At 48.4% G+C, this 12,765-nt stretch overlaps 1 protein-coding gene across 1 annotated transcript in view; it reads right to left on the reverse strand.

Moving 5' to 3' along the window:
• Nucleotides 1-1,093: 1,093 nt before the first annotated feature.
• The window catches only part of LOC127570497 (pituitary adenylate cyclase-activating polypeptide type I receptor-like), a 54,173-nt gene continuing 42,501 nt past the window's right edge, over nucleotides 1,094-12,765 (reverse strand). Inside the window, exons 8-11 of the mRNA XM_052016130.1 lie at nucleotides 9,516-9,607; nucleotides 7,643-7,772; nucleotides 5,846-5,887; nucleotides 1,094-1,282 (exon numbers count right to left, since the gene is read on the reverse strand). Coding sequence (XP_051872090.1) covers nucleotides 1,094-1,282; nucleotides 5,846-5,887; nucleotides 7,643-7,772; nucleotides 9,516-9,607 — 453 coding nt within the window. The remainder of the gene's footprint in view (nucleotides 1,283-5,845; nucleotides 5,888-7,642; nucleotides 7,773-9,515; nucleotides 9,608-12,765) is intronic.

A 12,765-nucleotide genomic window follows, 5' to 3' on the forward strand; every position in this document is an offset into this window, starting at 1 on the left:
CCTCTGGCAGCTCATTCCATATACGGACCACCCTCTGGGTGAAAAAGTTGCCCCTCAGGTCCCTATTAAATCTCCCCTCTCTCACCTTAAATCTATGCCCTCTGTTTCATGATTCCCCAACTCTGGGAAAAAGACTGTGTGCATTCACCCTATCTATGCCCCTCATGATTTTACCCCTCATTCTCCGATGCTCCAGTGAAAATAGTCCCAACCTGCTCAATCTGCTCAACCTCTCTCCGTAACTCATCCCCTCGAGTCCCAGCGACATCCTGGTAAATCTCTTCTGCAACCAGCTTCCCATAGCAGGGATCTGAGGGGGAATGTTTTGATCCAGAGGGTGGTTGGAATCTGGAACGCACTGCCTGAGGGGGTGGTGGAGGCAGAATCTTTCAGAGGTATCCGGGTGAGCACTTGAATCACCAGGGCGTGGTAAGCTGGGAACCAAATGCTGGTAAATGGGACTGGTATAGATCGGTACTTGGTGGCTGGTATAGACATGCTAGGCCGAAGGGCAGTTTCTGTGCTGTATTGGTATCTGGATTAGGCACCGGGGACGTCCCTTTAGAACTGAGATGAGGAGGAATTTCTTCAGCCAGAGGGCGGTGAACCTGCGGAATTCGTTGCCACAGAGGGCAGTGGAGGCCAAGTCATTGGGTGTATTTAAGGCAGAGATCGCTAGGTTCTCCATAGTAAGGGGGTTAAGGGTTACAGGGAGAAGGTGGGAGAATGGGTTTGAAAATCAGCCATGACTGAATGGCAGAGCAGATTCAATGGGCCGAATGGCCTAATTCTGCTCCTATATCTCATGGAATGAACCCATAACCCACTGAAACACAACAGGCGAGCCCAAGGCAAGCATTCGGATGGAAAATGAGAGATATCTAACGGACAGAAGATTTGAGCATTGCACACTTCCACCAGATACCTCCCTAACAAGTATATCCACTCATTTCCATCCACTCTTTCAAATATTTCCAGCACAAAGTTGGCGAAACGGAAATCAAAGCGACCCACACAAGGGAATGTAGCTCACAGACAACCTCACCTTCATTGTTTATATCAGTAAACTCAAGAGGCGAGTCCCACCCCCTGCTCAGGTGGTTTGAAAGCTGCCATTGTATTCGAATGACTTGCCCCTCTGGCTAAGTTTCTCCAATAACGCCACCTGGGTGCTGCAGCTATTGCTGATCTCCGCCGACGTGCTCCGGTCCCGTCTTTTGGTGATGGTCGGGAAGCCCTCGGGACAACACGATCGCAGCTGCCTCTTCAGCTCCGTCAGGACCTTGGTGGCAAGAAGACTTCACCGGTGAGATGCCTGTGCACTGAATCTTACAGCATGCAAGGTGGCTACCCAGTGTGCTAGATCCAGTCCCAATCCCAATCCCCACTCTCCTGCGCCCCTCCAACTTATTCTCCCACAAAATTGTGAGCAACTTTTTGCTACGTATCGAAGGAAGGATGTACTGGCCCTGGAGAGGGTCCAGAGGATGTTCACAACAATGATGCCAGTCGAGCTCAAGAGCTGTGAGGTAATGTTGTGGCTCTGTAGAACTCTGGTTAGACCACACTTGGAGTATTGTGTTCAGTTCTGTTCACCTCATTATAGGATGTGGAAGCTTTAGAGAGGGTGCAGAGGAGATTTACCAGGATGTTGCCTGGATTGGAGAGCATGTCTTATGAGGACAGGTTGAGTGAGCTAGGGCTTTTCTCTTTGGAGAGGAGGAGGATGAGAGGTGACTTGATAGAGGTGTACAAGATGATAAAAGGCATAGATCGAGTGGACAGTCAGAGACTTTTTCCCAGGGCAAAAATGGCTAACACGAGGGGGCATAATTTTAAGGTGACTGGAGGAAGGTATAAGGGGGATGTCAGAGGTAAGTTTTTTACACAGAGAGTGGTGGGTGTGTGGAACGCACTGCCGGCAGAGGTTGTGGGGGCAGATACATCAGGGACATTTAAGAGACTCTTAGATAGCCACATGAATGATATAAAAATGGAGAGCTATGTGGGAGGGAAGGGTTAGATAGATCTTAGAGCAGGATAAAATGTCGGCACAGCATTGTGGGCCGAAGAGCCTGTACTGTGCTGTAGTGTTCTATGTTCTACGAAAGGTTCAACATATGGGGAGCATTTGGCCCTGTACCCGATGGAGTTCAGAAGGATGGGAAGGGTGTGGATCTCATTGAAAGCTACTGGATACTGAAAGGCCTGGATAGAGCGGACATGGAGAGGATGTTTCCTTTAGTAGGAGCGTCTAGGGTCCGAGGGCACGGCCTCAGAATAAAGGGACATCGCTTTAAACCTGAGGCGAGGAGGAACAAAACAGTGGGAGAGCTCAGTGGGTCAAAGCAGTATCCATGGAGGCAAAAGGTAAAAGTCGACGTTTGGGGTCGGGATCTTGCATCAGGACCCAGCGTTGAGTCCTGATGCAGGGTCTCAACCCAAAATGTGGACTTACACCTTTTTTGCTCCACAGATGCTGCTCGACCTGCTGAGTTCCTCCAGCGTTCTGTTTTATGGTCCAGATCCCAGCACCAGTCTCTTCTGTCTTTGCACATCTTTGGGATGTGGGAGGAAACTGGAGAACCTGGTGGAAACCCACAAGGAGAAGGTACAACCTCCACACAGACAGCACCCGAGGTCGGGATCGAACCCAGGTCTCTGCAACTGTGAACCACCAGCAGTATGAGATTAACCTCCTCCCACCCATCCCCCTTGGTAAATCTCTCTCGCGGCAGAAGATACAGAAGCCTGAAAGCACGTACCACCAGGCTCAAGGACAGCTTCTACCCCGCTGTTATAAGACTATTGAACGGTCCCCTAGTACAATAAGGTGGAGTTTTAAAATAGAACATAGAACACTGCAGCACAGTACAGACCCTTCGGCCCACTATGTTGTGCCGACATTTTGTCCTGATTTTTGACCTCACAATCTACCTCGTTGTGACCTTGCATCTTATTGTCTGCCTGCGCTGCGCTTTCTCTGTAGCTGTGACACTTTATTCTGCATTCTGTTATTGTTTTACCTTGTACTACCTCAATGAATTGATCTGTACGGACGGTATCCAAGACAAGTTTTTCACTGTACCTCAGTACAAGTGACAATAATAAACCAATTCCAATTCCAATTCAAAGTATGGAGATTGCAATCCCCTTTTCCAAAAAGCAAAATTCTTTCATCTCCCTCTCTATCTCTTTTGCCAGTGTCATTCACTCCTCTGGCTACTGTCCCACTCACACCATTGGAATCACCTTTGACTGCATTTACTCTGTCAAAATCCATCTTTAAACAACTTTGGAAAGTGAAGGCTGTACTCACAAATACAGCCCTTCCCCGGCCATCAGGTGCAAGGGTTGGAACATAGAGCAGAGAACAGTGTAGCACAGGAACAGGCCCTTCGGCCCACAATGTCTGTGCCAACCATGAGGCCAATTGAAACTAATCCCATCTGCCTGCACATGATCTATATCTCTACATCCTGCATATTCATGTGTCTAACGACCTCTTAAACACCCCTATTGTATCTGCCTCCACCCCCACCCCTGGCAGCCCATTCCAGGCACCCACCGCTCTCTGTGTAAACCACTTGCCCTGCACATCTCCTTTAAAGTTTCCCCTTAAAACTTTACTTTCAAACTTTATTTATACAGCATGGTAACAAGCCCTTCTGGCACAACAAGCCCACACCGCCCAATTACACCCATGTTAACCTACGGACCCGTATGTCTTTGGAATGTGGGAGGAAACCAGAGTACCCAGAGAAAACCACACAGTCACGGGGAGAACGTACAAACTCCTTACTGACAGCGGCAGGAATCGATCCCTGATCGCTAGCACTGTAATAGTGTTACGCTAACCGCTACACGACCATATCATCCACCTTCTCACCTTAAATGCCTGTCCTCCAATACTTGATATTTTTACCCTAGGAGAAAGATTCTAACTCTCTATCCTCGCTATGCCTCTCATAATTTGATAAACCTCAGCCTCCGACGCTCCAGAGAAAACAAGATATCTTTATTTATTAGTCACATGTACATCGAAACACACAGTGAAATGCATCTTTTGCGTAGAGTGTTCTGGGGGCTTCTCGCAAGTGTCGCCACGCTTCCACCACCAACATAGCACGCCCACAACTTCCTAACCCGGACGCCTTTGGAATGTGGGAGGAAACCAGAGCACCTGGAGGAAACCCACTCAGAAACGGGGAGAACGTACAAACTCCTGGCAGACGGTGGCCGGAATTGAACCTGGGTCGCTGGCGCTGTAATAGCGTTACGCTAACCGCTACACTACAGCCCAAGTTTGTCCAACCTCTCCTTTTAGCTCGTACCCTCTAATCCAGGCAACATCCTCCTGCACCCTTTCCAAAGTCTCCACATCATTCCTGTAACTGGGTGACCAGAATTGCACATAATACTCTGTGTAAAAAAACTTGCCCCGCAGATCTCCTTTAAACTTTCCCCGTCTCACGTTAAATGCATGTCCTCTGGTGTTTGACATTTCTACTCTGGGAAAAAGATTCCGACTACCCTATCTATGCCGCATACCATTTTATAAGCTTCTATCAGGTTTAAGAAAACAATTTGAGATTACCCTCTCTCAGGGTCCCCTCTCCCTTCACTCCCAAACCTGCCAGAGGGGTCAGAATGGCACAGGGCACCATGACAGCTTCCTGTGGGAGTCAGGGAGAAATGGACCAGTGCGTGGGCCACAGCCCACCTTTCTAATGAAGGGCCGGCGGACGTAAAGGGGTTACGCTACAAATCTGGAGCCCTACAGCCCTGGCAAGAGGCAGGCTGTGCTCGGTTGTGATCCCTCTCTGTGGCCAACCTGTGGGCCCGCAAGTGAAGGAGCTGGGACTTTGGTGGATGGGTCCAAGGTGAAGGGAGTGTTGAGCCTCAGAAAGGCCGGAAGCCACTCACTCCTCCCATGGCTGGTCCTGCTGACACAATGATCACTCCACCTTCTGCCTCCTCCATACCCCTGCCACTATTGCCCCTCAGCCATCTCACCCCCATCTCCCTCCCCACCCTCCACCACTCACCCCTCCCCATCTCCCTGCCCACCCTCCACCACTCATCCCATCTCCCTACCCACCCTCCGCTACTCACCCCTCCCCCATCTCCCTCCCCACCCTCAACCACTCACCCCTCCCCATCTCCCTCCCCACCCTCCGCCACTCACCCCTCCCCATCTCCCTGCCCACCCTCCGCCACTCACCCCTCCCCATCTCCCTCCACACCCTCCACCACTCATCCCATCTCCCTCCACACCCTCCACCATCACCCCTCCCCCACCCCCACCATCACCTCTCCCCCTCCCCCACCCTCCCCCACCATCACCCCTCCCCACCCCACCATCACCCCTCCCCCACCCCCACCCCCACCATCACCCTTCCCCCTCTCCTTCCACCCTCCCCCACCATCACCCCTCCCCCTCCCCCACCATCACCTCTCCCCCTCCCCCACCATCACCTCTCCCCCCTCCTCCACCCCACCATCACCCCTCCCCCTCCCCCACCCTCCCCCACCATCACCCCTCCCCACCCCCACCATCACCCCCCCCTCCCCCACCCTCCCCCACCATCACCCCTACCCCACCATCACCCCCTACTCTCCCCCACCATGACACCTCCCCCACCCCACCATCACCCCCACCCTCCCCCACCCTCCCCCACCATCACCCCTACCCCACCATCACCCCCTACTCTCCCCCACCATGACACCTCCCCCACCCCACCATCACCCCCACCCTCCCCCACCATGACACCTCCCCCACCCCACCATCACCCCCTCCCCCTCCCCCACCATCACCCCTCCCCAGCACACGAGCAGCCCTTACCTCTGTGGTCAGGAAGCAGTACAGTAACGCCACCACAAACCCCTGCGGGACAAACACAGGAGCAGTGTCCACAGTTAGAGCCTCACCACTTGATCCCACCCTCCACCTTGCTGCCACTGTGGCGACACTGGGCTCACATAAGAAGCACAGCGTGGGGCTGCTGCCTCGGAGCGATGGAAGGAAGGTGTGTACACTGTCTGTGACGGCCTCAGTATGCTTCAAAGCATTTCAGTGCCATGGAGAGATTTAGCACTGAAACAGGCCCTTCGGCCCACCGAGTCTGTGCTGACCATCAATCACCCATTTACCCTGATCCTACATTAATCCCGTTGCATTCTCCTCACATTCCCATCAAATCCCCCCAGATTCTCACCTCACCACTCACCTGCACACTGGGGGCAATTTACAGCTGCCAGTTAACCTACCGCTCCACATGTCGTTGAGATGTGAGAGGAAACTGGAGCACCCGGGGGAAACCCACGCGGTCACAGTGAGAACGTGCAAACTCCACGCAGACAGACTTGAAACCGGTGCCGTGAGGCAGCAGTTCGACCAGCAGTGCCACTGTGTAACTACCTGAACAAACTACCAGCTCTGAGCAGTAGTCCTGTTTACCCGCTGTAGCTAACTGTGATTTCAAATATCTACAGGAGGCACTGGCTCAAGAAGGTGGCAACATCCATCATCAAGGATCCCCACCATCCAGGCCGTGTCATCTTCTCACAGCTACCATCGGGCAGGAGGTACAGAAGCCTGAAGTCCCGCACCACCAGGTTCAGGAACAGCTACTTCCCTTCAACCATTCGGTTCTTGAACCGACCTGCACAACCCTAACCCTCCCTCAGCAACAGAACACTACGGACCACCTCTTGCACTGCCATGGACTATGGTCTTCGAGTCATAAAGTCAAGGAGGCATACAGCACGGAAAAGGCCCTTCGGCCCAACTCATCCATGCTGACCAATATTCCCATCTAAGCTAGTCCCACTTACCTGCATTTGGCCCATATCTCTCTAAAACTTTCCTACCCATGTACCTGTCCAAGTATAGTTTAAATGTTGTTAATGTACCTGCCTCAACCACTTCCTCTGGCAGCTCGTTCCATATACTGACCACCCTCTGGGTGAAAAAGTTGCCCCTCAGGTTCCTATTAAATCTCTCCCCTCTCACCTTAAACCTATGCCCTCCAGTTCTTGATTCCCCAACTCTGAGAAAAAGATTGTGCGCATTCACCATATCTATGTTCTTCATGATTTTATACACCTCCATAAAGTTACCCCTCATTTTCCTACGCTCCAATGTAAAAAGTCCCAACCTGCTCAACCTCTTTCCATAACTCAGCCCCTCGAGTCCCGGCAACATCCTCGTAAATCTCCTTTGCACTCTTTCCAGCTTAATGACATCTTTCCTATAGCAGGGTGACCAAAATGGAACATAATATTCCACATGCAGCCTCACCAATGCCTTTACAACAGCAGTATAATGCCCCAGCTTCTATACTCAGTGCCCTGACTGATGAAGGCCAGCGTGTCAAAACCTCCTTCACCACCCTGTCTACCTGCAACACTACTTTCAGGGAACCATATAGGTCCCTCTGTTCTACAACACTCCTCAGGGCCCTACCGTTCACTTGTTTCCCACAGTTTTTTTTACTGTTTTGTACAATTTATGTTCTATGCATTGTCTAAATCTACGTGCCTGTGATGCTGCTGCAAGCAAGATTTTCATTGCACCTGTACCTCACTGTACTTGTGCACATGACAATAAACTTGACTTGATAAACTGACTTCACCGTACCTGAAAGGATCCCAAGCCAAGCTCGATGTAGAGTCTCAGGTCCTCTGCCACGTGGTCGGGAAGGAAGACACACACAATATAATGGACACCCAAGAGCGGGATAAGAAGCAGAGTTGATTTTGTCAATCTCCTGGAAAAGAAAACAGCATTATTTATAAAGGTAAAAAATGAAGCTGAGAATTAAAGCTCTGCCTTTAGACCGGGGTGGACCAGGTAGCAGAACAAATCTCACTCAACTCTCTGCACCTGTACACATAACTCAGGCTTTAAGTTCCTGGGTGTTAATATATCGGATAACCTGTCCTGGGCCCAGTGCATAGACACAATCACAAGGAACGCACCCCAGCATTTTTGCTTTCTTAGAAGGTTAAGGAGGTTCGGCTTGTCACCGAACATGCTGGGGATGAACTGGGTAGAAGATATAAAAGCAAGAGAGCACGTACCACCAGGCTCAAGGACAGCTTCTATCCCGCTGTTATAAGACTATTGAACGGTCCCCTAGTACGATAAGGGACTCTTTACCTCACAATCTACCTTTTTATGACCTTGCACCTTATTGTCTGCCTGCACTGCTCTTTCTCTGTAACTGTAACACTTTATTCTGCATTCTGTTACTGTTTTCCCTTGTACTACCTCAATGCACTGATGTGATGAAATGATCTGTATGGATGGCATGCAAAACAAAGCTTTTCACTGTACCTCAGTACATGTGACAATAATATACCAATTTACCAATTAATTCAAATGCTCATGTTCTGACTGAGTGCCATGCTGTTGGGCAAAGGTTCAGTGCTATAATTGGCGGGGTGGGGGGGGAACCTGTGGGTGATCTAACTGTAGATCTAACTGCAGGTGCAGAATGATTCATAGTCAGGGAGAGATACAGCACAGAAACAGGCCTTTCAGCCCACCGAGTCTGTGCTGACCATCAAACACCCATTTACACTAATCCTACGCTAATCCCAGTTATTTTATTCTCCCCACAATCCCACCAACTCTCCCAGATTCTACTACTCACCAACACACTAGGATCCATTTACAGTGGCCAATTAATCTACCAACCGGCATGTCTTTGGGATGTGGGAGAAAACCAGAGCACCCCGGGGGGGAGAAGCCCATGTGGTCACAGGGGGAACGTGCAAACTCCACACAGACAGTGGTGGAGGTCGGGATCGAACCCTGGGTCTCTGGGGCTGTGAGGCAGAGGCTCCACCAGCTGCGCCACTGTTCTGCCCTGTTGGTTGGAGTCCAGTGCAAGATTCACTCCAATTCTGCTGAGCTGACAGGTTGATCCTTTGCAGCTCAACATTGTACCAGTATTCAGGTGTACCTTTACGTCAACAATTCCTGTCCCCACCTCGGGACAATTCCTGTCCTGGGTTCCTCCCGCAGATTGTTTGTTGCTTGTTTACCTTCAGGAGAATGTTCATTAGTTGGGATATTGAGTTCAAGAGGCGTGAGGTGATGTTGCAGCTCTGTAGAACTCTGGTCAGACCACACTTGGAGTATTGTGTTCAGTTCTGGTCGCCTCATTATAGGAAGGATGTGGAAGCTTTAGAGAGGGTGCAGAGGAGGTTTACAAGGACGCTGCCTGGATTGGAGAGCACGTCTTATGAGGATAGGTTGAGTGAGCTAGGGCTTTTCTCTTTGGAGAGAAGGAGGATGAGAGGTGACTTGATAGAGGTGTACAAGATGATTACCTTCGGGAGAGATTGCTCGTTTACCTTTAGGCTGTCGTTTACCTTCGGGAGAGATACTTCTTAAATTACCTGTCACATTTCTATCAGAAACAGTTTGCACACTTTAACAGGAGAAAGACATACATTTATCATTGAGTGTCAATCTGTCCATCCTTTTGTAAGTATTTACTTACGAGAAATGGCCATGTGAGTTCCCTCCTACATCTGATGATCCCAGCTTCTGAACCAGAATACGGATGATATTCAGAAATATCAGGAAGTTAACCTTTGCATTAAGCACAAGAATAGATTGCCCTGTTAATTTGAACTCTTCATTATCAAAAACTTGTAGACTGTAATGTGATTTTCTATTGCTGAAAGGTCAAAACTATCTAAACCTAACTGGTAAAAAAATAAGGCTTTAACAAAAAGATTCCTCATGGAAGGCTTATTCAGAAAGTCAGGAGGCATGGGATCCAAGGAAACTTGGCTGTGTGGATTCAGAATTGCCTCGCCCATAGAAGAGGGTGGTGGTAGATGAAGCGTATTCTGCCTGGAGGTCGGTGACCAGTGGTGTTCCGCAGGGATCTGTTCTGGGACCCCTGCTCTTTGTGATTTTTATAAATGACTTGGATGAGGATGTGGAAGGGTGGGTTAGAAGGTTTGCTGATGATACTAAGGTTGGTGGTGTTGTGGATACTGTAGAAGGTTGCTGTAGATTACAACAGGATATAGATAGAATGCAGGCCTGAGCTGAGAAGTGGCAGATGGAGTTCAACCCGGGCAAGTGTGAAGAGATACACTTCGGGAGATTAAATTTGAAGGCAGAATACAAGGTTAATGGCAGGACTCTTAGCAGAGTGGAGGAACAGAGGGATCTTGGGGTCCACGTCCATAGATCCCACAAGGTTGCTGCGGAGGTTGATAGTGTTGTTAAGAAGGCGTATGGAGTGTTGGCCTTCATTAGTCAGGGTATTGAATTCAAGAGCCGTGAGGTAATGCTGCAGCTCTATAGAACTCTGGTTAGACCACATTTGGAGTATTGTGTTCAGTTCTGGTCACCTCATTTTCAGAAGGATGTGGAAGCTTTAGAGAGGGTGCAGAGGAGATATACCAGGATGTTGCCTGGATTGGAGAGCGTGTCTTATGAGGATAGGTTGAGCGAGCTAGGGCTTTTCTCTTTGGAGAGAAGGAGGATGAGAGGTGATTTGATAGAGGTGTACAGGATGATAAGAGGCATAGATCGAGTGGACAGTCAGAGACTTTTTCCCAAGCGACAATGGCTAACACGAGGGGACATAATTTTAAGGTGATTGGAGGAAGGCATAAGGGGGATGTCAGGGGTAAGTTTTTTACACAGAGAGTGGTGGATGCGTGGAACGCACTGCTGACAGAGGTTGTGGGGGCAGATACATTAAGGACATTTAAGTGACTCTTAGATAGACACATGAATGATGGAGAAATGGGGGGCTATGTGGGAGGGAAGGGTTAGATAGATCTTAGAGCAGGATAAAATGTCAGCACAACATTGTGGGCCAAAGGGCCTGTACTGTGCTGTAGTGTTCTACGTTGTATTTTCTATGTACTCTTTTTAACTAGTTCATGTCATTCTGGAAGTCAATGTGTTTCTGAGCCTTTCATTTCTTTAACTCCACCAAATAATTCATTATAATTTCTTAACATGCTCCTCTTTTCATAGATCTATGCTGTCTGATTATTGATATTGTCCTATTAACTAATTTTTTGTAGACATCTACTATCACCTTATTCAGTGTCTTTATTATAACAAAACATCCCAGGTGCTACTAGATAGCTTTCGCAAACAAAATTTGACACTAAGCCAGATATGGAGAGAATAGGGCAGGTGACTGGACAACGAGGTGGATTTTAGGACCATTGTAAAGGAGGAAAGAGAAGTAGAGAGGTGGAGAGATGTAGGGAAGGAATTCCTGTTCCAAAAACTGATAGTCAAAGAGGTGAAAATGTTCTCCAATCTCCCTTCTCACTCCTAGTCTCTCTTTCTTGGTGCTACCTGGAATCTGACCACCAGAACAGAACAAGGAAAAAGAATGTTGGAACCTAAGATAGTTTGGATGCTATATAATTCCTTCTTGATCTAATTGTGCCTAAGTTTAATTAGTTTGGCACAATATCGTGGACCGAAGGGCCTGCTCCTGTGCTGTACCATTCTATGTTCTATGTTCTTTCAGTTCATTACATAATCACCCTTACACAACCCATTTTGATCTCTCTGTAGCCCTTGCACTTTATCTGTCTGCCTGCTCTGCACTTCCTCTGTAACTGTAGCACTATATTCTAGATTCTGTTATTGCTTTTCCCTTTGTACTTATGTATGGAATAATCTGTATGGATGACATGCAAAACAAAGCTTTTCACTGTACCTTGGTACATGTGACAACAATAAACTAATTATCAATTACCATAATTAAACTAATGGAATATATACTGTATCCAGACATTAATAAATACCATGAAACATCTTATTACTATCATGAAAAATGCTTGAAAAACGTATGGGAGTATTTGTGTAGTCAGACCTCTGTAAATCAGATTATTCATAACCCAGAGAGCCCTTGTATTCATGTGACTTTGCTGTGTGAAACTGTGGACCTCTCATCTGAAAGATGGCTTCTTCAACGGTTCCTCACTCCTTTAGTACTGCGTCAACAGTGCCGAGGCTGAGAGTGTTGAGAATTTCAAGTTCCTAGGAGTGAACGTCACCAATATTCTGCCCTGGTCCAAGCACGTAGACCCCACAGCCAAAAAAGTGCACCAGTGCCTCTACTTCCTCAAGAGGCTAAAGAAATTCGGCATGTCCCTGTCGACCCTCACCAAATTTTATGGATGCACCATAGAAAGCATCCTATCCAGATGCATCACAGCTTGGTATGGCAACTGCTGTACCCGAGACCGCAAGAAACTGCAGGGAGTTGTGGACACAGCTCAGCACATCGTGGAAACGAGCCTCCCCTCCATGGACTCTTGTCTTTACCTCTCGCTGCCTCAGTAAAGCAGCCAGCATAATCAAAGAACCTACCCACCCAGGTCATTCTCTCTTCTCCCACCTCCCATTGGTCAGAAGATACAAAAGCCTGAAAGCACGTACCACTTTTATCCCGCTGTTATAAGACTAGTGAACGGCTTCCTAATACAATAAGATGCTCTTGACCTCATAATCTACCTCATTATGGTCTTGCACCTTATTGTCTGCCTGCACGGCACTTTCTCTGTAACTGTAACACTTCATTCTGCATTCTGTTATTGTTTTCCCTTGTACTACCTCGATGCACTGACGTGATTAAATGGTCTGTATGAATAATATGCAAAACAGTTTTTTTACTGTACCTTGGTATGTGTGACAACGATAAACCAATTTAACTCAATTTAACATTTAGTGTGAGCCTGGATTTACAGTTTTACTCA

Source organism: Pristis pectinata, chromosome 5, assembly GCF_009764475.1.
Source record: "Pristis pectinata isolate sPriPec2 chromosome 5, sPriPec2.1.pri, whole genome shotgun sequence".
In the NCBI taxonomy this organism is placed as follows: Eukaryota; Metazoa; Chordata; class Chondrichthyes; order Rhinopristiformes; family Pristidae; genus Pristis; species Pristis pectinata.